General features: G+C 40.1%; 2 protein-coding genes across 6 annotated transcripts; one reads left to right on the forward strand and one right to left on the reverse strand.

The window, feature by feature from the left end:
- Positions 1 to 1194: 1194 nt before the first annotated feature.
- keap1a (kelch-like ECH-associated protein 1a) lies at positions 1195 to 26228 on the reverse strand. Of its 5 annotated transcripts, none has more exons than XM_035994469.1 (12): positions 25804 to 26223; positions 15269 to 16139; positions 14440 to 14643; positions 14119 to 14271; positions 10024 to 10116; positions 9361 to 9507; positions 9126 to 9232; positions 8149 to 8278; positions 7410 to 7606; positions 5143 to 5348; positions 2980 to 3156; positions 1195 to 1396 (listed from the first exon to the last, which is right to left on the reverse strand). In XM_035994469.1, exons 2-12 carry the CDS (start codon positions 15479 to 15481, stop codon positions 1218 to 1220), a joined length of 1806 nt encoding a protein of 601 aa, XP_035850362.1. In that variant the 5' UTR covers positions 15482 to 16139; positions 25804 to 26223; the 3' UTR covers positions 1195 to 1217. The 5 variants fall into 5 exon arrangements, with proteins under 5 accessions (XP_035850362.1, XP_031165810.1, XP_031165811.1 ...); XM_031309950.2 differs by having other exon boundaries at positions 14119 to 14275; positions 14444 to 14643; positions 25804 to 26222; XM_031309951.2 differs by lacking the exon at positions 25804 to 26223 and adding an exon at positions 19516 to 19660 and having other exon boundaries at positions 14119 to 14275; positions 14444 to 14643.
- LOC116057475 (complement C1q-like protein 2) lies at positions 11110 to 14056 on the forward strand. The gene is made up of 3 exons (XM_031309954.1): positions 11110 to 11426; positions 11672 to 11794; positions 13644 to 14056. Exons 1-3 carry the CDS (start codon positions 11153 to 11155, stop codon positions 13928 to 13930), a joined length of 684 nt encoding a protein of 227 aa, XP_031165814.1. The 5' UTR covers positions 11110 to 11152; the 3' UTR covers positions 13931 to 14056.

Below are 26228 nucleotides of genomic sequence, written 5' to 3' on the forward strand. Positions count from 1 at the left end.
TTTCCATACTTATAATAATAATAATAATAATAATGTGCTATTGTCAAGTTGTGAATAGATTTATGGCCCTTATTCTATTGCTTTGTTATTTTTAAGATGGGAGCTCTCTTAGAGCGCTTTTACATGGCAAAACAGAAAACAACATTTTTATGTTGCAGTGTGCCGCTGTTTTTGGACTCATCCCACCATCTAGTGGTAGTGCATGTGCTGTTACATATTGGGGCTACACACTTGTGTAGATGCATCCTAATAATTGAGATCACAAGAGGTCAGTAAAAACCCATTTGTCTTCACTAACATCAGAGCATATGAGAAAATGTTTATTACAATGATGAACATATGGTGCAGAAACACACATTTGAATTGCTTTATTTTCAGAAACACAAAACAAAAGACAGTGAACACACACACACACACACACACAATCAATAAAATATAATACAAAAATGGCAGTTTTGTGTGAAACTATATTGGCACAAAATAAAGAAAACACACAAGAAAAGTACTCATTTAGACACAGACAGAGGTAGAGATACAACACAGAGTGAGGAATTAGAAATTATAACTTCACTTTATAAATTTACAAATACAATGTAATACTAAAAGATAAAACTCATTTGAGGAATAACACTACTTAATTAAATAGTACCACAATTTGAGATTACTTACATCCGTTAATGGTAAAATGGTGAATGGAATGCATTTGTATAGCACCTTTCTACCTTACTGGACAAAGCGCTTTACAATTTGCCTCTCATTCACCCATTCACACACACATTCATACACCGATTGTGGCGGAGCTGCCAATGCAAGGCGCTGGCCTGTCCAACAAGAGCAACTTGATGTTTAGTGTGTTGCACTTCGACATGCGGATAGGAGGAGCCAGGGATCAAACCGACAGTGATTAAAGGACGACCCGCTATACCTACTGAGCCACAGCTGTCCTGTGGCACCTTGTTCATTGTGACCTCACTGTCATGCTACCTGTTTTTCTGTATCACTACTCCCCCTAGTAGATGTAGAAATATTCTTCTTCTTCAACGTTTCCATACAAACTATTCCTGCAGTACTGCATGGGCAATACGAATTGATCCATGTATGAAGAGTATTCATATTGGAATGTTTTTTTATTGAATGCACTTAACCCTGTCTTGAAAAGTAGCACCACTTAGATCCGTATGCAACACTTGAGACTTCAACAGATCTGGTCCTCATCCTCATGTGGCTCCATCCTCATCCTCCTCTTGTTCTGGCAGGCTGCCGGGACAGGGCTCCATGGTAACAGCGACGCCCATGCCGCTGCGTCCAATGGGCATGTCGGTGACGCACATCCATTCATTTCTCTCTGGACAGTAACACTCTACACTGGCCAGGAAGCCGAGCTGGTTGAAGCCTCCTGGATGGAACACACACACACACACACACACACACACACACACACACACACACACACACACACACACACACACACACACACACACACACACACACACACACACACACTTTTAATTATTGAGCCATTAATAAACCAATTAGGGAACTGTTCAACTGAGTCTGTCGTTAAGCAATTGATTTTCAATTTATGAATTTAGTACATGATTTTTAAAAAGGCATGGTTTCATTTTTAGATTTTCAATTGATTTTAATGCGGTTTGTTATTTCTTCCTGATCGACATTTCTTTTACCTGCTGCTGATCTGTTTAGTCTTAACATTTGAACCATGCTTTACTCTATTTAATTAAACAACAATGAGACATTGAGCCACATTGAGCCTGCTGACCTAACTGTCTACCAATTAATGGGAATTATCTAATTACTTAACAAGTGTGTATTATTATTGTATATTAGTATACAAAACATATACCAGAGATATTAAAGGGTCATCTAGTAGAGACTGATTACCAAATAATCTTCTTTTAACTCATAAGAATTAAAGTGTTTGTGGTAGTGACTGCACACTCAATGAGAAGGTACAATGAGCATAGAGACATGAAACATGCACTAATTAGGGATGGCACTTAAAACAGGCCAAACTTCAGGCAATCAATAGTAATCAATACAAGCTTCATCAAAAACGCCATACTAAAATACCCGGGAGCAACACACACGAGAAATAAATAGTAAAAACAGATAAAATAGTTAAATAAATGAAGAAATATGATACAATTAAATCTGATAAAAAAGGAAAAAGAAAACAAATCTGAAAAATAACAAAAATATATAAATATAGAAAATAATTAATTGAAAAAACAGCGCATGATGAGCCCAATGAAGCGAAACACATTGACCCTATTAGTGTTAATAAAAGATCATTGATCATATATTTATGTTAGTGTGCAATCACTACCACCCTTTTTTTCATTGTCTTACAGTTGTGAGCACCTCTAGCTTTGCAATACATGCTGTGTGCAAACCCTCCCCCTCTTTTTCATTTAAAGTGCTCATATTATGCTAATTTTCAGGTTCATAATTGTATTTAGAGGTTGTACCAGAATAGGTTTATGTAGTTTAATTTTCAGAAATCACCATATATTTGTTGTACTGCACATTGCTGCAGCTCCTCTTTTCACCCTGTGTGTTGAGCTCTCTGTTTTAGCTACAGAGTGAGACATCTCACTTCTGTTCCATCTTTGTTGGGAGTCACACATGCGCAGTTAGTACTGCTAGCTAGTCAGTTGCAGAGTATGAGGGAGTGTCATGCTAGCAGCTAGGCGAGCATTATAACATGTGTTACAAAGTGACGCACGTTCGTCACAGAAGTAAATAGAGCAGTTTGGAGCAGTTTGTGAACAGTGTTTTCTGTTGGAGATGGTAAGTGCCTTTGAGGTGGACTTTGGGCTTTTTTCACTTTGTAAACCTATAACATGCAGTAAAAGATATATAACACAATAAAGGAAAGGGGAAAAGCCAAAAAGCATAATATGAGCACGTTCACTCATGTATGAATTGTCTTATATTTCGATTAGTGATGTAACTGACCGAGGACAAAGATGCGTCCCTGGTGGACTGTGACTCCGTGTGCACTGCGGCAGTACTGCATGGAGGCCCTGGGCTCCCATTGGTTCCTGGCTATATTGTAACGCTCCACAGAACACAGCTGGCTCCGTCCATCATACCCCCCTATTGCGTACAGGTGAGAGTTCACACACACCAATCCTGCACAGACAGACAGAGAGGGAACTTAAAGGAGTAGTTCGATATTTAGGCAACATTTCTTATTTGCTTTCTTCCTGAGAGTTAGATGAGAAGATTGACAGCTACAATCAGGAGATGTTAGCTTAGCATAAAGACTGTAGGTAGGGGGGAACAGCTAGCCTTGCTCTGTCTGAAGGTGACATAATCTGCCTACCAGATCTGCCTAAGCTCTATGATCAATACATAGTATCTCATTAGTTTAATCAGATTGGCTCTCTGTTGAAGGTAAGATGTGGATTAGAAGTCGTGAGCAGGTGAAAACACTCAGGAGAAGTCGGAGATGAGGTTGAAAAGATGGGATTTTTTTATTTACCCCAATTAAGGCCAACAAAGCAAGAATAATAATATAAAAATTAACAAAATTAAAGAAAAACAAAAAGAAGAAAAAAAATTACTTTAAAGTAAATTGACATGAGAGTCAAAAACGGTCAAATTATACAAACATACAGCTGTTTACATATTGACCTTTGAACCAGTCACTATTCGTCACTACTCTGAGGGCATACAACAGACTTACGTCCTCCTGCCTCCAGCTCTCCCGAGCAACTGTGGTTACTAGTCTATATAGGCCTGAGGCGCGCCACTGGAATTGGAACATAACAACACAACAGTACAATACATGGGTGGCTCAGGTGAGTAGACAATACAAGCTTAAAGACAGCCAAAATTAATTTAACTATAAAGCTAGAAATTTACAGAATAGTATTTATAGGATTCAAGCTAACATTTGACAAAGCCCCAAGATATACTGACGGCTAATAAATTAATTACTCAAACTCCGGGTTACTTCCTATAGCCCCGGAAGTCATAGCGTCATTTAAACCCGACAACCGCGGCAAACATTCCTTTATACACACATAGACAGTAAAATAAATAGATAAACCAACAGATCCCGTTGCTCTGGACGGAGACCAGTGTATATAAGTATATTAGAAGCACTTTTCCAGTGAGGGCTGAGCGTTACTGCGCAGCCTCCAACTGAGCTTGAAGACGTAGATGTGACGTGAGCAACCTGTCTGAAACTTGGAAGTCTTCTGGTAGCTGTGCCAAGAGAAATCTCAATTATTCCCAATCTTGCAGAGACGGAGAGCGTAGGTATACAGTATGTAAGGAGATAACATAGGCACAGGCTAATTATTGCTAACTAAAATGCTAGTTAACATTAGTAATTAAACTTAAACAGCTAATGTAACTCGAAACTGCCTGCGAGCTTCTCCTGTACTATACGGTAATGCCTCTACTATAACGTGAGATACAAGGTAATGGAGCCTTTTATACATTGTTGTGTTTCTTTAGAAATAAACAATGGACAAATAAAGTCTTTAAACGCTTCAGATGTAAAGTTATTCGCTGTCAAAGTGACGTCAAAATGAATGGCAGTCAATGGAATGCTAACGGCGGGTGAGTGCTTGTGAGCATCAAAATGGCACTAAAGGAGGTACGCGTTGTGGAGAGAGACTTACCCCCTTGTATACACACAAAGAGGAGACGCCAGTAAGACACAAAGATGATATGTTACACTATGCTACCTTTTAAGCTCAATAAATAGACACGTAATTAACAAAGACATGTGTTGCGTTGTTATTATAACCGTTCATGTTTGTGAAGTAAATGGCATGGTTTTAAACAATAAGAGAATGATGTATTGATGGTTGCATATAAATCACCGCAGTATTGGATGTTAAATATGTGCACAAGAAAGCTACGGGATTACAGTGGGGGATTTGATGAATGGCTAGGTTAACAGATGATTTGAAAACAGTGTGATAATTAACAGAACATATTCACACGCTAAACAAACATATACAGGTAACCTTTGCAGTCTTTGAGAAATGAAATAGGTAGTGCAATGGTACCGTGACGGCAGCTATGCGCCCTGTCACACTCTCATTATGACAGGAGTACACGCACGCACACGCACACACACACACACACACACACACTCACCCAGTCCACTGCGTATAGTGCTCATGGGTGCCAGCTGGTGCCAGGTGTTGGTGTCAGACTGGTATTTCTCAGCAGTGTTCCAGCGGTTCTGCCCATCATATCCCCCGACCACATACAGAGCCCCCCCACACGCTGCCACTCCAGCACCTAGACGAGCCACCGACATCGGGCAAACTAAGGACCAGCGATTAGACTCTGGATCCCACCTGCAAACCAAACAGCAGTTGTGCAGTGCATGCAGTCAGTGTGATAATCTGTTGACACTTCCTAATGTCGTTACACATTAGTCAATTAAAATAATCAAATAAGGGTATTAGTGCTGCAAAACTTTGAATGACTGAGAGCTCAGTGGCTGTGTGAGGCAACCTTCTTAAGCTACACGAGCCAGTCAACTTTAAGTGGATTAGGTTAAACTGGCAACCATGTTTGGTAACTACTGACAAGCTTTATTTGAAGCTAAAGAGGTTGTGACACCACTGAGAGCACACAGAGACAAGAAAGTCCACTTGATTCTGTAGTCCAACAGACGTCTCTAAATACTTGTCACGTTTTCATGTCCATGGTGTTATGGAAAAAAAGGGGGTTTAAAGGTCACAATAGAACACTCATATCTGTCCGTTATACAATACAGTCAGGAGATGGTAAGCTTAGCATAAAGACTCACTGGAGGTAGGGGGGAAACAGCTAGCTTTGCTCTGTACAAAGGTAAAAAGAAATCTGCCTACCAGCATATAATGCATGTATGTTGTTTGTTTAATCCCTACAAAAACTAAAATGGTTTTTTTTTTTTTTTAATGCAGATTAAATAAACAAACTATAGTGCTGGCAGGTGCATTTTTGTTACATTTGGACAGAGCCAGGCTAGCTGTTTTGGCTTTGGTCTTTATGCTAGGATAAACTAACCCCCTCTTAGCTTCATATTTAATGGACAGATATAGGACACAGATACAGATATATTAATCCTCTTATCTAACTTCTTGGCAAGAAAGCAAATAAGGGTGTCTCCCAAACTGTTCCTGTAATCTTGTTCAAACCATTACTGTAATCCTGGAAACATGAATGCAAATAATGCGAGGTATAACAACAACAAAGACATCATGATGAGGCCGGTTGGACTGCATGCTCACTGGTTAATGATTGAATCAGTTCTCGGCACTGGGTGTATTTCAGCTGGAAAGTGCTGATAGGAGAGTGGCTGATATTACATCACCTGTCCTCAAACATTGGCCAAGTGCCCTTGAAAAGCACTAAATTCAAGTCACTTCTTAAGTCAATGTGCTGACACTGACCCTGTGCTCTAAACCCTGAAATTACTACATGCAGCAAGGCAAATTTCAATGATAAATAACAATAATAATAATAATAATAAATTTTATTTAAAGGCGCCTTTCTCGGCACTCAAGGACACCGTACAGGTATACATAAGACATTTAAAAGCAGCAAAAAAATATAAATAAAAATAAAGAATAAAATAAAAACAACAGAAATACATAATATCAGTTTAGCACACTTGAACAAGTTGGTATGGCTCCCTGTTGAATCTCTTACATGTTGCTTGGATTCATTTGGGAGGCATCCTCGAGAGCAGAGCCTTTAGTTGCCAACCATTGTTACTATAAATGCTCTAATCTCCTTTGATGTGTTTCGCACTGAACTTTCATCAGCTTTTATTATATTTAACAGCTTCTTCTCATGAAACGACTTCCAAGTGGCGTCTGATGAGTTCTTAATTCTCCTGTGGCCAGCATCTTTTAGATATCTATACAATTAAATATAAAAAGGGATTGAGGTTTTGTTTGAAACACGCTTCAGAAAAGCTAATAGTTTCAAAAGGATCATCATCATTTGGCTTGTCTTGAGTTTTTGTTTTGTTCTCAATTGATTGAAACTGATTTATAACAGCATTGAAACTCCTCCCTGCTCGGCGGTGGCGGCAACAAAGATGTAAAGCATTCCTGGCCAGATCGACATTCCTGAGAAGTGTGTCTCAACATGTTTTGAAAGAGCCCGTGTTGTTGTCTAATTAGGCTAAGAGAGGAATACCTGCAAACTTCTTGACTGCTCTTTAGGTTGAATGGCAGCTATTCATTTCCTCTGTCATGCCATTATCCATACTTAGACTGAGGTAAATGAACTTAATCTAGGATGTGTGCATAAGGGGAGGAAATCCAGGCTCATTACATCCATTCTAGTAAATAAGATGTCATTAAAATCAAATTACTTCTCGAGGGCCTAGTTGTATAAATAAATCCTCACACACGTCTCACCTCTCCACCGTGTTGTGATGCGTGGAGCCCTGGGAGCCTCCGACAGCATAGATGCAGCCGTCCACCACGCCCACCCCGACCCGGTTCCTGGGGATGTTGAGAGAGGCTCGCTGGCTCCACTGGTTGGTCATCGGGTTGTAGCAGCAGAGGGCGCTGGACTCTGTGTTGTTTTGAAGCGACAAGTTCCTGCCTCCAACCTGAACAGAGATTATGTTGATCTGTTAAAGCTATAGTGCGTAGTTTGTGTCGCCCCCATGAGGAATTCTAAGTAATGACAACAACACTGTCGGCGCGTCCACATGATACAAGCATTCGGTGATTGCGCACCTCCTCCATGCAGTTGCTAGTAGCCAAGGAGGACACGGAGGATTAAAAAAAACATGATGGACTCTTCAGAAGAGGTCATTATCTTCACTCGAGTTTCTGTGTGCGAAAGTCGCCGGACGACAAAATCTTCTGAACATAGCCATACTGAGAAATACAGAGAGAGTTGTGTGGAGCTGATAGTCTTAATTAGCTTTATAGCAACTCATTTGGCAATGGCTTGAATGTAACGGACGATCATTAATATCAAAAAGTTACGCACTATAGCTTTAAACTTGTCAGAACAAACACTAATCCCTTTAGGACTGACAGGTGGAAAAGAAGAGCGAGGAAAGGCAAGTAAAAGTAAAATAATTACAGTATTAAATGTTCAATGTACATAGTGGCAAAAAAACTAAACCAGTTAGACACTTACAGTGTAGAGCAATCCAAACAGCGCACAGGCCCCCAGACCACTGCATGCAGAGCCCATGTCGGCCAGCTTTAGCCACACATTCCTCCTGGGATCATAAGCCTCCATGGAGGCCAGGGAATGCTGCCGGTATCTGAACAGAGACAAGGAAATGTTAAGTTTACTCTAAATGTTCTCTTGATTTTAGATGCGTTCTTTGAAAAAAGTACATACAAGTAAACAGTACAGAAAGACCCACAAGAAAAGGCCAATGGCTTAATATGCTAATACATGTATGCATGCTTGGTGGGGTTGGAAATATAGTGGTGCAATTTGGTTCATGTGAAAAGTAAGTACTCTTTCCCTATGCCAGTCAAAAACAAATTTCACACCCTGTTGTATCTGTGCTTTTATACCAGCCATATAACAAATTACCCCCCAAAAAACCTAAAACAAAAACTGAATAACCTTACAATCTAGAAACTCAAAATAGCTTAAGCAGCACAATCCAAATGTTCGGTAGTCAAAGGATTGCACTCAAAGAAGTGTCTAAATTGGAGGAAAAAATCCTAATTGTAGTTTGAAGTCTGCTAACCCACCTGCTTTATGATAGACAAAAATAGGTCAACATGCAGTATGCCACTATAAATAAAGGGCTTACAAAAGCGGAGGGTGCATACCTGAACCTAGAAAGCAGGGCTCTCTGTGAAGAAGACAGAGTGGATGTGACCTCTAACAGCCTCTGGGTGGCAGACTGAGACACTTTCTGCCTCCATGAGGTGCTTTTATGTGGACATGTATGCCGTGAACGCAGCTCAATCATTTACAGAAAGTATGTGAGCATTAAAGTCACTAGCACAAGTGCAGTTTCTTATGATCAATATAAGAGGAATATGTCATAAAATGTTTTGTTATGTCCCACAGTGTCTTGAAATATGTAAGTTGAACTGGTAATGCATTGCAGAACAAATTGAGTTGAGAGAACTACATGAGATAAGTACCCGCCGGCCACATAGATGAGTTGAGTTCCACGGTTAGGTGCAGGAGCCAGCTTCCTTAAAGTCATATCCTGGAAGATTTTAGACAGGAAGTCCTTACAGGAATTGGCCTAGAGTTAAAAGAAAGTGTGGACAATTAAATGAAGTAAGGCAAAGGTAACTATTGGAAAACAGATGTCTTTCTCATCTATGCGTTCATTTCCATAACAAGAAAACATAAAGCAAGGCGGTAGTTTACCTTGCTGAGGATGGGGCAGGACTGGAGCTGGTTCTTTAGGAACTTAGGAGGCAGGGCGTAGATATGAACCGCATTCAGGAGGGCATGCAGGTATGGGGCTCTACCCTCCATATCCCAGCGGACCCAGTCTGTGCAGGCTTTATACACCTGACATGGATTTATTTAGACATGTTAATATGGGGTTTGTTATGTACTGTACATCTAGATAGACTTTTGTCAGTGCATTGACTAATGGCATTTGTGCTATGTCTAACCTTTTTAGCATGTGCTGATGTTGAGTCAAAATAATACACACACAAAAAAATCAAGACTCTTGACTTTACAGACCATGAATGTCAATTACTGTATGTTTACTTCTACCTTTTCTGTGTCTGTAGTAAAACTTAAGGTTGGTAAAACAAAACAAGACTTGTGTCTCTAATAAATTAATGGTTTAACTGTTGGTCTTTCCAACAGGCATGCACAATAAAAAAAAAAACATCTTACAATATACAGTACTATTTTTGCACTTTGACCCAAATCATGCTTGCAATTTACTAATGCAATTCAACAACCAATTGCAAAAAAAAACAAACAAGAACAGTTGGAACATACCATGATTACAATATGTTATTTCCATGCCTGTCAGTCAATTATTTTATTAGTTATTTTAATGCCACACACCTCAGACTCACAGAGCACCTTGAGACTGTCCTGACTGATGAGCTCCAGCAGCTGGCAGTGCGAGAGGCTGAAGAACTCTTCTTCTTTAGTCACCTAAGACGGAGAGAAGGACGGTCATATAAAAGGCTTCTGACTATTCAATATGCACATTTTAGTGCTTTTTTCAAATTTTGTTTTCTTATGAGGAGTATTATTTAGTGCAGGGATCTTCAACAGGAGGTCCGGGACCCCTAGGGGGTCCTCAGAGTCAATGCAGGGGGGCCTCCATATAATTGTTAATTTTTGAAAGTTTTTTAAAAAATAAAAAAAATCTTAACATGAATCCAACATATCATTAGCAAATACAAATCCCCACTGCTTACTGGCCTATAGGTAAGGTAGTCACTAAGGTAGCCATCCACAGATACAGTTAATCCTAAGGATTCACTGTGCCACATGTATGTGTATCATTAAAACATGATTTATAAAATAATGCCAACAATTATTAGGGTTTACTGTAATAGCTTAGTATTCTATGCCAAAAAAAAGAGGTATGTATAAAAGCTTTGGGCCACCCTACATGTTATTGTAGGCCCAGTTTATTATGCAATTTCATTTTAGACAATATTTGTAGTAGGGGGTCTCTGCTCCATCTCTCTTTCAGTTAAGGGGTCCTTGGCTTAAAAGACAATGAAGACCCCTTATTTAGTGATAAATGTGAGCTGCTAGGTAGGTGCCCGTAACTATAGATAAGACGCACAGACACAGAGGGAGCATTCACATGCTTACAGGGTAGTTCCCGTCATTTAAAAAAAAGAGACAGAAAGATAGCTAAGAGAGAACGTGGGCAATGTACTGGCAAAAAGTAGGCATAAAGTACTGGTGCTGTTTCGCAACAAAGGTGCCAAATTACCTGACCTTGATTCAGGTAACTATTGTTGACTGTAGCTGTACTGTTCCCACAGTTATCATAAGCACAGCAAGATATAAAGCACCAATGGGATGTGCTGATGCTAAGGCGATGTCTAATTAGCTATGCATAAACAAATGCATTTAAACTGTAAGTGTTCTGTAGCTTCTTTGGTGATTTACTGCCTGCTATCTGCAGTCTAAGTAAAGTCAATCAACATCTTCAAGATCTAAAGACAGAATGAAAAGTGCTACAGCTTTGCTGCTGATCCTATGCCTGTCAGGGGCTTTGGTTCAGGCAGAGATGGCCTCACAGTCTGACATCAGTGCTGAGCTGGGAGCACTGAGAGCCTCGGTGGAGGAGCTGAGGTTGATGGAGAACAGACTGGCAGCAAGCGAAAGCAATGTGCAAGCTCAGGAGAACACAGTGAAGGAACTTAGAGCAGAGCTGGATGTGACTAAGACGGAGTTACTTCACTACAAAGAGCAGGCAGAGAAGATGGAAAAAAAGCTTGGTAAATATAATATGAAAATACACCATGATAAAAACGATCACTGATCTTGTGGAGGAAAAATGGGTCGCTAGCAACATCAGGTCATTTTTGACTTGAATGGTTGAACATTTTATTCTTTCGGGGTCATAAAGTTGCAGTCGATTCTCCTTCACCTGACCAAACAATCTACAACTATCACCTGGTGTGAGCCAACTTGAACAAATGATAAACAAAGAACATGTACTTTCCATGTGCTATTTTCACAGATGGATCCAAAGTGGCCTTCTCTGTGGCTTTGACTGAAGCAGTAGGACCCTTCAGGGTTGAAACTACAATAATCTACCCAAACATCATCACGAACATCGGCAATGCTTACAACGCCCACACAGGTATGCGTTTGTTAGAATATGTTTTAATTTTAGAATATTATTTAATGCAATGTTATTTCTCTATTACCTCTTTCCCACCAAAGGCCAGGGTTGGGCCCTGGTTATCTGATCAGGTTTCAACCCTTCTTTTGGAAATTCAAACCAAGCCAGTCAACATGGGTATATATCCCTGGTCATGACAATTCAGGTACGACCTGGGTCACAACCAGGAAGCAATGCATAATGCACAATTACCGTATGTGCTAGAAATGGGCAGGGCTTTACACATCATATTCAGTGAACATCACAAACTCCAGTCCAGCTGCATACCACAAGAGCTAATGTTTTGTAGCTACTTAAATTCGTCATTGTGCAGTAGAGAGAGAAATAAAGCTTATTGTTTGTTTCACAGTAAGTATGTTCTAAATACACATATAAATAACCATTTATCAGATGATTTTGTGCAGACTGATTTTTCCTCCTCTGCATTTCAGCAACTGGACAAGGAAGTAGGCTGCTCTAGTATCGATGTCCGACCATTTTAAGACGAGGGGGGAACATTTCTCTTTGTTTGATATCATTAAAAGTAAAGTTGGGCTTTGCTGTCAGCTTGACGAAAAAAGGGAGAGATTTGCGCTACCCAGCAGCCGCACTAAACTGCAGGCTGGAGACCTGTGTCTTGAGCGAGAGAGGGGAGTGAGAGGGCCGTTGCTGAGCGATTAAAACTTATTTTCATACGTTTACGTTCTAAGGCTGGGATTTTACAGGCAGTTATGCCTGTAAAGGCCATTTTACAGTCGCCGTAGCCGAGCTCGCGCGCGCCAATGTGACGTCAAAATGACGTAGATCTCGCTGGCGCGCCAGGATTTTGAGTGCGCGACCAGAGGGAGCGCACCACTCTATTTTTTTTCAGCGGCGCGCGACAAAGTGGAAACAGGAAACATGAACGAGCTTAAGAGCAACCGGATGCCAGGACTCTCAGAGTGACTGCAAGTCTCTCTTGTGAACTTACTGAGTTAAGATGTGTTATGGTGAATGAAAGGCTTGATCCGACGAAGTACATCATCAAAATCAAATCGAAGCATTGACGTAAATGCTGTTGCCAGTTCTGCCGTTGTTTACCTTTTTCTTCTTTTTCTATTCCGTAGAAATAGCAAAGTCGGTAGCCTTTCCTCATTAGCGCCACCTCTGTTCAGGAGAAGACTGCAACTAGTGTCGTGACCACCGCACCCGAGTATAAACAGTTACGGCGCTCCCATGATGTCACACTGGTGCTCGACAGCTCGGCTGCGGCGAGTATACCCCACGTTAAACACTCCACTACCGCTCTGCAAAAGTTGACTCGCGGAGTTAACTTTTGGGATGGGCAGACAACCGGGCACACTGTCAGTGGACAGTTCTCCATAGGGAATGAATTGAATCGCTCTGCTCTGCTGTTGTTGAAGCTGCCTGTGAAAACCCAGCATAAGCACAGTGAGACAAAATCTATCTTGTTGTTTTTGTTTTTTCAAAGTGTTAGGCGACCTGTGATGACTGCCCCGCTCTCATTTCTGACCAATCACATAATTTGCCCCGCCCCGGCTGTCAGCAACCCAGGTCGTGTGTAATTCACATTGAAATTGACCCTTCTCCTACCCTGATCTAACCCACCTCGCGACCTGGGTCGCGAAGCCGAGTCGATCGACGAGGGTTAACCCGTTCAAACACACAATCGACCTGGGTAAAACCCTGGTTGAGCCCTGGGTGTGAATGGGGTATCAGACATGAAGGAGAGAAAAGAGAAAAAGAGATTATTTTGATTACTATGAGACTATGATAGCTGACAAATTATAACTAAGCTCTGTGTCTGTTTCTTTGCACCACAATGCAGGTTTCTTTACAGCCCCCATCAGCGGCGTCTACTTCTTCAGGTTTAATGTTATGGATAGTTGGAAAGATAGCGCCATGGGCGCAGCGTTGTACAAGAACAACCAAAGAGTTCTTCTAAATAATGCCTGGAATCACTGGGAGGACAATGAGCATGTTTCCAACGGAGTAGTCCTGGAGCTCTCTCAGGGCGATGTAGTGCACATGCGTCTTCCTGCATGGTACAGTGTCACTGATTTTGGTGAACATCACTTCAACATTTTCAGCGGTTTCCTTCTTTTTCCCATGTGAGAACATGGCAGGAGTGTGTTAGAGGTTGCATGTTGCTCAATGAAAAGCACCTCAGTTTCAAAATACTGCGTGTCACATGTTTGCTTAACATAAGTAAAGCTCAAATAAAATAAGCTTCTATAAAAACCTGACTTGACTATATTTCAAAAGGATAACTTCTTTCTGCGTTTCCTGTGTTTGCACCTCACCTCATTGAAGTGTGTATTGACATACTCTCGACTGCGCTGGTGCAGCTCTGTGCAGCCGATCTCCTCGGCGAAGCGGGCAATGCCGATGACATTAGCAGGCTCCAGGTGCTTAGTGAGGAAATCGCAGCATGCCTTGGCCACGTCCTCCATCTGATATCTTGTAGAGGACAAAATTAATTAAATCTTGTATATTCTCCACCTTAAAGTATTATTCGAATGTGATTTTGATGCATTTAACTGGTAAATCCTAAAAGGTACAAAAAAAAAAAGTGTCAGAATAAATAAATCAAGTCTGTGTGTTGCTGTTTAAATACTGTCTGCGTACCTCATAGCAGCCATAAGAACGTGCAACACACACTTCTCTCCCACTGTGATGTGGGAAGTGTAGGCAAAGTCAATAAGTCTTCCCACCACCTGGGGGCAGACATCGCGCAGGGTGACCTCTGAGGCGCTGCACTCTTTGAAACTGCTGGTGAACATGGCTCTGAAGTAGGGGCTACAGGAGGCCAACACCACCTTGTGCACCTGAAAAAAACAAACATGCATTTGGTTATACAGAAACACTGCACTCAAATGTGGAAAAACATCCCACAAAATAGTACATACTGCATTTCATTTTGAGTAGAGCCCGACCGATATAGGATTTTTAAGGCCGATATCGATACAAATATTTGGTGATTTAAAAATCCGATATTCCGATATATCGGCCGATAAATATTTAAAAAATATATATCCAGAAACGTGTAACAAAACATAAACAGATTTCCCTAACATTAGTTATATGTAGTTATTTATGAGTCCTCACTAAAATAATATGATAATGCAGTTTAAAAATAAACTTAAACAGAGGAACATCAAAATATATTAAAGTTCTGTTAAATAAAATGTATAAAAATACAAACTTAAGATATGAAACATAAAGTCCTTTGAACAAAAACACAATAACAAAAAAAATAAATAAATCAAAGAGTGTTGCCAACAGAGACGTTGTAGAGTGCCCACTGGTGGACAAACCAACCATGCAACGGCAACACTCAGAACATGGTTGAATATATCTATCAGTACATATATATATATATATATATATATATATATATATATATATATATTTATAGATATCAGTTGGGCTCTAATTTTGAGGGTGTCTTACCTTGAAGTCCACTGTCCTTTCCTTGTATGTGACATGTAGCACCAAGTCACACAACATCTCCTGCCGTCTGAATTCCTCCATAACCTCCAGGGATCTGGAAGCGTGAGTCTCGACCGAGTAGTCGAGATAGCCGGACCCATGCATTGAGGGAACCGCGATAGCTGAGAAATCAGAGTCGCGTGTGGGACGTTTCTTCCTTGAAGGGCAATTCATTCTGAGAGAGAGGTAGTCCAGATTTTCTTTGTAGTACAGTAACTACCTGTTCAGTCTTACACAGTTCAGAGTTTTTAGTTCTTATCCCATTGGGGTCAGACTTTCAACAGAGGAAATACATTTGGTCTTTGCAAAGGGTCCGGTGAGCAGATGCCCTTAGTTCCTCCATTTTGCCTCAAATTCAAACACACAAGTCTATTCAGTAAGTAGACATTTCCCAAGAAATTAGGAATGTGAACAGCGTAATGGTACTATCCATTGGTGATCCCGGCCACAGCCAGCAGGCAGTGCAAGCAGTCCAGTGATAAAGCCAGTTGCCACATAAAATACGTTCAGCTCATAGGTTTCTCTGCACAAATATGGCGGGTAAACAAACTTGCAGACTGATGGTGAACCACATAACACTCCCTTGTCCACAGAGCCAGGCTCCAACATGACTGACAGCCTTTGAATCAGAATCAGACAAAGCACGAGTCAAACCATGATCATTAAATCGCTGTTGGTCCAGATTTTACAGGTTTCAGAGTTTTGAAAGTGATCCACTCTGACATTTCACAGAGTCCCAGCAATTTAGTGTTCCACAGAAAAAAAGGGGAAGTGGTTGGCAATTGGATGTATCCTGGCAGGGATTTCTTTATAACTCTGTGTGATGCTTACCCTGCAAAAAACACACACAAAAAAAAACAGATTGAGGTAAGACAGATGAGAGACTTTTAGTGGTTTAAAAAGAAGCTAATGGAATCAAAATCTCACGTGTATGAGTTTTTTCCCTCGTGTATGAATGTGTGGGTGTCACAAACTCAGGGTTTCACTTCCTTGCAACTGAAACAGACAAGACGTATACCGTTGAACTGCTTCATGCCACAGCTTCCCCCAAAGAAATGGTCTCTGTGCTTTTAGTTTGGTTTAATGGGGGAAATATTTAGTATAATATTCTCATATACAATCTGTTAATGGGCAATCTGGAATGAATGCCCTGCCATTTTCATGTTACAGTACACTTTACAATATTGAATGGCATTTTAACATGCTCACATGACAGGGCATCTTTATAGCACTTATTCTGATAAACCAGAAACTCTTTATCAATACATGATCAAAGTAGAGCTGCCACAATTAGTCAATCGATTGAAAGAAAATCACAACTATTTTGATAATCGAAATAACCATTTAAGTCATCTTTAAGCAAAAGCACCAAACATTTGATAGTACCAGGCTCTCAAATGTGAGAATTTCCTCCTTTTTTTGCGTTATAAATTGAATAATTTGGGGGTTTGGAATCATTAGTCGGACAAACCAAGACATTCTATGAGGTCACCTTTTGCTCTAGGACAATGGGATGGCCAATTTTAGTTAATCTAACGACATAACGGGTAAATTGGTTAATCAAGAAAACCTGCAGTCTGCAGATGCATCGATAATAAAGAAATCTATATTTACAGCTTTCGATCACAGGACCTCTGGTTGGTGGTTCGACCAGAGCTGGTTCAGTCCTTTAAACATTCAAATTGATAATTTGGACCAGGACCAGTTCAAACTCTCTTTTCCCTCCTCACTTCTTCAAAGAGCTATGCCAAACAGAAGACTGTTAATAGTCACAGTCAGAGTGTGTGAGTCACAGAGGAGTGACTGAGACTCCGCAGACAGCAGCCGGCTGATAACCATATCCAGAACACACATTCACGCTATTTAAAGCAACACAAAGTATGAATGAATTCCTACCAGACACCAGAAGCTGTCGCTGACCAACCACTCCACTGTTTGCCTGAATCACACACACTTCTATGTTCCTACTTATTTTCTGAAGTAAAGAAGTAAAGAAACAAAACCACTCCCCTATGTCAGAGTATGCTGTGTCATCTCCGTGCTGACAGGATCCTGTTTGACCGTCTATCTCAACTTAGTAAGCCTCAAGAAAAGAACACACAAATAACAATGATCTGCCTCTGGCGTATTTCTACATTCATTGTTGATAATCCTAAAAGTTAGCCTAGAAATCTAGACGCACTGTTGCAGCAGCAAATGTAATTTGCAGCCGGGGTCAGTCTAGCAACTCTCCGTTGGCTTGCGAGCTGGAAAAACCAAACTCTAGTCAGGCCAATCACATCATGTATAGAGTCGGTGGGCGGGCTTAACATAATGACGGCAGAGTTGCAACGGTTTCACGTGAATTCCCTGCTACTTGAAAACAAAGAAGATGGCTGCTGCTGCTGGCGAACAGCGGTCTTTCGAATCGGCTTTGGCCGCAACTCTGGAAGACTTGGAGTTAAGCTTTTCTTTGAGAAAAGAACAAAGAACGGCACTGAAGTCATTCTTAAAAAAGGAGGATGTGTTCGGAGTTTTGTCGACCGAATAATCTATCAAGTAGTGTTGCTCTGGTTGGTTGTAGCGCTATCCTATTGCGTGCAGAGGGAATTTGAAAGACAACCGTTTATCCCGCCGCTCGGATTGAGCCCTGCCATTGATGAGTTCCCAGACCCAACATCTTGATGTGGGTCTGGCTTGTCAGGCTACCTAAAAGTAGAAAATGTAAATAAAAAACAGGTGTATCTGAGTTGAGATATGTTTTTGACAGTGTCATTGAAAGATCTTTGTCATTACATCAAGTATCTGTAGAAGACATGATGTAATTACTGTGTGGGTTTAAATGGTGCACTTGTCTCTAACAAAGCACAAATTAAGAGTCTCACTGGATTATTGTCAATTAAAAAATGACTAAGTGCAAGTGGAAGTGTCAACTAATTACCAGAGCTAATGACTGATACTGGATTTTAGAGATCGGTATGAATAGATTTTGGGACTGAAAAAAAATTAGTTATCACTATATCAGCTGACCTTTGTTTTTTTAAGACAATTTGGAAAACATGCTTATTCACTTTCTTGCTGAGAGTTAGATGGAAGATTAACACCACTCTCATGTGTGTACATTAAATTCACAGTTAGGAAAGGTTAGCTTAGCTTAGCATAAAGACTAGAAGCGGGGCGAAACAACTGCAGCTGGAATTTTGGTATTCCGAAGATACACATAAAATGTCTCTTTGAATCTATGCAGAGAAAGGTGTTGTGGGTAACCGTAGATTGCAGAGGTTCCACACTGGCTGGGGGCAGCTAGGATAGCCGTTTCCCCCCGATTTCAGTCTTTATGCTAAGCTAAGCTAACCATCCCCATGATGTAGCTTCATATTTAATGGACAGACATGATAGTGTTATCGATCTTCTCATATAACTCTCAGCAAGAAAGTGAAGACGTATTTTTACCCAAAATGCTGAACTATTCCTTTAACAGAAACACATGAGATAAACATTATTGATAAAGATGCCTAAATTGGTTAGAACAAATGTGACAGCATGTTCACAAATGTACTTGTCAGTGCGCTGTAATAGAGACATTACACAACCATTCTGTATCTTTGGCAATTCTGTACTGCAACTTCATTTAGCCACAAATCAATACCTACTCTACTATTGAAAGAAAATGGCATGCTGTTACTTTGAGTAGGACTATATCTTTAAGCACTATGCCTCACATGATCTAAAGGCATCTAGAAATGTGGTCAGACACAATGTCATACGTTAAAAGCATGCAGTTGCTAGCATCATTTGTAAATGAAAAAAACATAGTATGTTTTTTGTTACAGGTTCCTGATTAGGGTGTTCAAGATTAACAAATAACCTCAATTCTCTTACACCTATTTCTGAATTAACATTTGCAATGCTTGACCTACAAAATTCCTGGAAATATAGGATGTTTAAACACATGTAAACTGTCTCTTTGCACAACACAGCCAACCCAGAGCTTGTCCAGCAAGCATTACATATCTGCATTCCAGAGTGTCACTTGCTGCTACGGCTCGAGGCAGAACAAATCAGCTCCTGAGTTGGAGAACAAGAAAAAACTTCTGCTACGCAGCCTGTTAACAGTGCATTCGAATCAATAATAGCAGACCCTTTTCCAGCAGTAGAGAGACAAACCCTGATCCTACTAGAGACAAAGCTATACTCTGACCCTTTGAGAAAGAAACCGTTATACTTACAGCAGTTTGGTGTTAACTTTATAACCATGGTTTTCTTTTCTGTACTAGCATCTATCAGATGTTTTACTGAGCAGAACACAAGAACGTTATTGCTGGTTTGGCCTGAGGGAGTGCAGCTTTGCAGAGTTGCACAATCAAATCTGTTCCGTCACCTCTTGATCTATAGTCACTTGGCCTGTTTGCTGGTCATGTGACCAAAAGTGTAAGACGGAAAGAGCGGGAGAGTGATGCAGAGGGAGAGAGATTATGAGGGCAACATGTACAGTGAGCAAGGGAGAAGAGAAACAAAGTGGGAGAGGGCAGGAGTGAAATGATCTTAGATGTAACTGAAGGAAGATTCTAAAAGGGAGGGAGGAAAGGAGAGAAAGGTAGCGAGAGTCATTACTACAGTAGAGCTCAGTTTTCCATAAAGGGCCATTGTGCTTGGATATATCAGCCTGTCCTACTCTCCTGATCAGGCTTCAAGGGGGTTAAAAGTGAATGACTGTGTAAACACAGTGTGCAGAGCTTGGCTACTATATAAAGATTTGCTCAAGCCTGCAGGAACACTGTGAGAACACTGTGACACAAGTTCTGACCAGTTTATTGATTTCAGCTATCAATGCTTGTTTGACAAAGGTCCTGACTGTTGGCACCGCAGGTGGTGGGACTGTTTGGTTTTGTCTAATTTATTTTTCAAATGGCTGTCTGGAAATGAGACGAGTAAGACCATGCAGACTAATAGGATTTCATTAATAATAATAAAAAAAATGCATCTGATTCGATTCAGCTTTTGAGATACTTCAACTAACAGAAAAACTGAATTATAGAAGAAAATCATTGACTAACATGACGCATAATTTATAAGAAGAAACAAGAGAGGCAGCAAGAGGGAGAGTTAACCATTTACAGACTGTTTCTGTTGGCAGATGGTAGACAGAAGAGCACAGCTGTTTGGGAACACGGTAGCCTGTGTAGTCATCTTTGACCTGAACATATCACATACAGGACTTTGTATATGGAGTGAAGACACTCCTGCTTAACCTAACCTAACAAAATGTTGTCTAAAACTGCTGAGCTGTAATGACCACATGTCTTTTGCAACGTCATAGGGTGCAGAGACACAAGCTCTTCTGCCTTGTCATCTTTCAGCTGCCCTAACAGCTGACTGGGGTCAAAGCTTTCTGATGACAGAAGTGTTTTTTAGTATTTCGTATTTTAGGAATATTAAATAATATACACTCACCTTGAAGATTATTAGGAACACCCTACTAATAGCGTGTTTGACCCCCTTTTGCCTTCAGAACTGCCTTAGTTCTTTGTGGCATTGATTCAACAAGGTGCTGGAAGCATTCTCTAGAAATGTTGGCCCATATTGATAGGATAGCATCTTGCAGTTGATGGAGACTTGTGGGATGCACATCCAGGGCACAAAGCTCCTGTTCCACCACATCCCAAAGATGTTCTATTGGGTTGAGATCTGGTGACTGTGGGGGCCATTTTAGTACGGTGAACTCATTGTCATGTTCAAGAAACCAATTTGAAATGATTCAAGCTTTGTGACATGGTGCATTATCCTGCTGGAAGTAGCCATCAGAGGATGGGTACATGGTGATCATAAAGGGATGGACATGGTCAGAAACAATGCTCAGGTAGGCTGTGGCATTTAAATGATGCCTAATTGGTACTAAGGGGCCTAAAGTGTGCCAAGAAAACATCCCCCACACCATTACACCACCACCACAGCCTGCCCAGTGGTAACAAGGCATGATGGATCCATATTCTCATTCTGTTTCACCAAATTCTGACTCTACCATCTGAATGTCTCAACAGAAATCGAGACTCATCAGACCAGGCAACATTTTTCCAGTCTTGAAAGGTCCAATTTTGGTGAGCTTTTGCAAATTGTAGCCTCATTTTCCTATTTTTAGTGGAGATGAGTGGTACCCGGTGGGGTCTTCTGCTGGTGTAGCCCATCCGCCTCAAGGTTGTGTGTGTTGTGGCTTCACAAATGCTTGGCTGCATACCTCGGTTGTAACGAGTGGTTATTTGAGTCAAAGTTGATCTTCTATCAGCTGGAATCAGTCGGCCCATTCTCCTCTGACCTCTAGCATCAACAAGGCGTTTTCACCCACAGGACTGCTGCATACTGGGTGTTTTTCCTTTTTCAGACCATTCTTTGTAAACCCTAGAAATGGTTGTGCGTGAAAATCCCAGTAACTGAGCAGATTGGAAAATACTCAAACCAGCCCGTCTGGCACCAACAACCATGCCACACTCAAAGTTGCTTAGATCACCTTTCTTTCCCATTCTGACATTCAGTTTGGAGTTCAGGAGATTGTCTAGACCTGGACAACACCCCTAAATGCATTGAAGCAGCTTCCAAGTGATTGGTTGATTAGATAATTGCATTAACGAAAAATTGAACAGGTGTTCCTAATAATCTTCAAGGTGAGTGTAGCTGTTGATATCTGGGGAATTAAAGAGTTAAAAAGCCTCCTGTAAAAAACATCTGATGGTCAGAAACTTCAGCCAAGTGCTGCACACTAAACATTGTAACCTAAAATACCACTTGAAATCGAAGAATTAAAAATGCCCAATGCTGCCTCCTGACCACAAACTCACCATATCAGAAACACTAAATATACAGTCACTAAACAAACAAAATTCCTTCCTTATCTGAAACGTGAAAACGTGTGAGTACACAAACATTTGAGAACAAGCTGAACAGATATGTGTATGTATTGACACATGCATTGCAACAAGTTGTATTTTTCTAATGTTCTTATTGCATTGTGTTTTGTATTCATGATTATTTTCATTATTGATTCATCTGCCACTTATTTTTTTGATTAATCAATGAATTGTTTGGTCTAGCTATATAATGTAAAAACAATTCCTATAACCCAAGTTGACATACTTACAACACTTGTTTGGTCAGACCAACAATCTAAAACTCATCAGGTTTGTTATTATTATTATTATTATTATTATTGAAGAAGCAAGAACCAGTTAATTTCTGTCTTTTTTCTTTAAAAAAAGACTGTAAAACTGACTGATTGATTAATCAACTAATTGTTTCAGCTCCAGTTTCTTTGTAAAGTATAATTGTATCCTCTTCCATGATGATAAATGATTTATTTTTCAGCAGGGGGTATTTGTATTGTATCTTAAGCTGAAACAATTATTTGATTATTGAAATAGGCCTAGTTAGCCTATTTGAGTATTTGCTTTTCATTTTGTAGTTTCAGTTTTCAGTTTTTTTAGGCCTTTATTTCGACAGGACAGATGAATACATTAAAGTGATGAGCGGGTATAAGTTAGCAGCAGGTTTGATATTCGCCGGATATTCGTTTTCGACTTACCCCCGATTCAGTTTCTTCAATAAAATTCCACTACATTACGAGTGTAGTATGTTGAGGACAGTTTAGGACACTGTATCAAAAAAAATGACAATGGTATTTCTCGTTGCTACCGATTTACGAGCGAAAACAGCACTTCAATCTACGTTCCGGCTGTTGGCTGAGTTAGGGACCGTCTACAAATTACAGTGCTCAGGCTGGTGACATATAGACTTATGGGATTCTTTCAGGAAAGAAATCACCAAAAATCATCTTTTGTAATTCTGATTACTGTAGTAGTAGCCAATGGTGGTCTGCTAGTTACTACAGGTCATATTTTTGTCATATGTCACATTATAGTGAAACAGGATGGAATTAAAAGTTTAAAATATTCACCAAAAATCAACAAAGGTACATTTCCTCATTCTGATTACTGTAGTAGTTGCTAAAGGCAGGGTGCTACGTACTACAGGTCATATTTTTGTCATATGTCACATTACAGTGAAACAGTATGCAATTAAAAGATTAAAATATTCACCACAAATCAACAAAAGTACATTTCCTCATTCTGATTGCTGTAGTAGTTGCCAAAGGCAGGGTGCTACGTACTACAGGTCATATTTTTGTCATATGTCACATTACAGTGAAACAGGATGGAATTAAAAGATTAAAATATTCACCAGAAATCAACAAAAGTACATTTCCTCATTCTGATTGCTGTAGTAGTTGCCAAAGGCAGGGTGCTACGTACTACAGGTCATATTTTTGTCATATGTCACATTACAGTGAAACAGGATGGAATTAATTGTTTAAAATTCAATGAAAAGACATTTTCACATTCTGTTTGATGTAATGGGCTTGTTGCTAGGCTGCTACTTAATGTAGGTGGATTTTTTAGTGTAACAGGACGGGAATAATTATTTAAAAAAAACACACCAAAGGCATTGTTAACAAGTCATTTTTTAATTACAGAGTAGTAAAGAAGGGTGGATGTAGGCATGGTTCTTAAACAAAAACAAAGCCCAGTGATGAATAAAAATACATATTCTTATTCTCTTGGATGTAGTTGCCAGAGTATGTCTTATTACAGGTCAGATGACATTATCAGATCATTTATCAAAAGGAGTTGATGGAATAGACATTTTCCTGTTTTGGTTACCTCATTTCCTTGTTTGTTGAATAAGATCCCCTTAATTAGTATTTTTTTCCTCTTTCATTTTGTGGAGCTTAATTTTCTTATTCACTATACTTTTGTTATTCAACCCCTATAGGGCAATATGACCCCAAAATGATCTCACTTTGTAGAATAAACAACATAGAACAAAATCTGTCATGAATAGCCTATAGCTAAGAGACTTGTATTTCTTAACAAAACATAAATAAAAAATATAAATAACATAATATTTATAATAATAAGCAACACTTAAATAAAGATATAAATAAAGTAAATAATAGGCAGCGACACTTAAATAAAAATAAAAAATACTGTAATAATAAGAGGCAGAAAAGATAAATAAAAATAAACATAATAAATAATATAATAATGAATCTTTCACGTTGACTTTTCCTCTAACCTTGCCCCACAAAACTTTTACATCGTCACGGATTTTCTCTTTCCCAGTCTTCTATCTTCTACTACAGAACGTAATTTATTAGTAGACAATTGTGAATTGTGAATATTTTAATCTTTTAATTGCATACTGTTTCACTGTAATGTGACATATGACAAAAATATGACCTGTAGTACGTAGCACCCTGCCTTTGGCAACTACTACAGCAATCAGAATGAGGAAATGTACTTTTGTTGATTTTTGGTGAATATTTTAATCTTTTAATTGCATCCTGTTTCACTGTAATGTGACATATGACAAAAATATGACCTGTAGTACGTAGCACCCTGCCTTTGGCAACTACTACAGCAATCAGAATGAGGAAATGTACCTTTGTTGATTTTTGTGAATATTTTAAACTTTTAATTCCATCCTGTTTCACTATAATGTGACATATGACAAAAATATGACCTGTAGTAACTAGCAGACCACCATTGGCTACTACTACAGTAATCAGAATTACAAAAGATGATTTTTGGTGATTTCTTTCCTGAAAAAATCCCATAAGTCTATATGTCACCAGCCTGAGCACTGTAATTTGTAGACGGTCCCTAACTCAGCCAACAGCCGGAACGTAGATTGAAGTGCTGTTTTCGCTCGTAAATCGGTAGCAACGAGAAATACCATTGTCATTTTTTTTTGATACAGTGTCCTAAACTGTCCTCAACATACTACACTCGTAATGTAGTGGAATTTTATTGAAGAAACTGAATCGGGGGTAAGTCGAAAACGAATATCCGGCGAATATCAAACCTGCTGCTAACTTATACCCGCTAAAGTGATGAGAGAGGGAGAATGACATGCAGGTCGGAGTCGAATCCACGGCCGCTGCGTCGAGGAGTAAACCTGCACATCCGGCTCTACCAACTACACAAACCCGGCCACATAATTATTTAACTTTTAATCGATTATTTTAATTGTCAGCGATTCATTTTCTGTGATCGACTAGTTGTTTCAGCTCTTTAAAGCGTTAGTTTTTCACGAGGATGTTTATTTGACTCTACATGAATGACAGACCATGAACAAAACACAACGAGCTGAAGTTTCAATTCCCCTTTACGAGTCTGCGCACTAGCCTACTGAGGAAACAAACGGAAAGGTCGACAACAACAGTATAAACTACCGGACATCTTTGCTGTTAATGCGACCGTGGTAAGGAGTTAGGAGCATAGACAGTAGGCTATATAAGAAGGTCAGGAGTAGCATGAACACAACAAATGAACACACACACACACACGCACACGCACACACACGCGTGCGCGCGACAACAATGTTTAAATACTTTTTTACAAAGGGCGCGTCCACCCAGCACATGAAACCGACACTTTTAACTTTGAAACAGCTGCAGATGTACTCACCTAAAGCAAAACGTCAATGGCAGCCGTTAAACGCCATATCACATGAGAACAACACAGAAATCACTTCGGGGAGTTTCCGCACGCCTTGTCCGACCGCAGGAGGTCTTCCCCGGTCGCTGGCTGAAGCGTTCCGTCCCGTCAGGAAAGTAGCAGATCTGCCACTCTTCACATTAAAAGGCTAAACGAGCGGAGCTGTGAGTGTCGCTGCTGCTGCTGCTGCTGCTGTTGCTGCTCTGCGTCGCCGGCACACTTCCAAAGGCTGCGGTGGAGGAATGCATCAACATGACTTTGCAACTCTGGAGTACACTGCGACCCGGTCGGGCAGTAGCTTACAGAGACCTACATGGCAACAAGTCAGGGGCAGCATTCCTCAAACGGAAACTGAACCTTGGCCAGAAGTGCAAGAATTATTATATAACCGTTAC

Source organism: Sander lucioperca, chromosome 18 (genome assembly GCF_008315115.2).
Source record: "Sander lucioperca isolate FBNREF2018 chromosome 18, SLUC_FBN_1.2, whole genome shotgun sequence".
NCBI classification, from domain to species: Eukaryota; Metazoa; Chordata; class Actinopteri; order Perciformes; family Percidae; genus Sander; species Sander lucioperca.

Excerpts from the sequence above, each read along its gene's own strand:
- LOC116057475 (XM_031309954.1), top strand. The coding sequence starts at position 11,153 with ATGAAAAGTGCTACAGCTTTGCTGCTGATCCTATGCCTGTCAGGGGCT. Across the intron at positions 11,427-11,671 it reads GAAGATGGAAAAAAAGCTTG|ATGGATCCAAAGTGGCCTTC; the intron begins GTAAATATAATA and ends CTATTTTCACAG. Across the intron at positions 11,795-13,643 it reads TGCTTACAACGCCCACACAG|GTTTCTTTACAGCCCCCATC; the intron begins GTATGCGTTTGT and ends ACCACAATGCAG.
- keap1a (XM_035994469.1), bottom strand. The coding sequence starts at position 15,481 with ATGAATTGCCCTTCAAGGAAGAAACGTCCCACACGCGACTCTGATTTC. Across the intron at positions 7,607-8,148 it reads TGTTTGGATTGCTCTACACT|GTTGGAGGCAGGAACTTGTC; the intron begins GTAAGTGTCTAA and ends ATCTCTGTTCAG. Across the intron at positions 5,349-7,409 it reads CATCACAACACGGTGGAGAG|GTGGGATCCAGAGTCTAATC; the intron begins GTGAGACGTGTG and ends TTTGGTTTGCAG.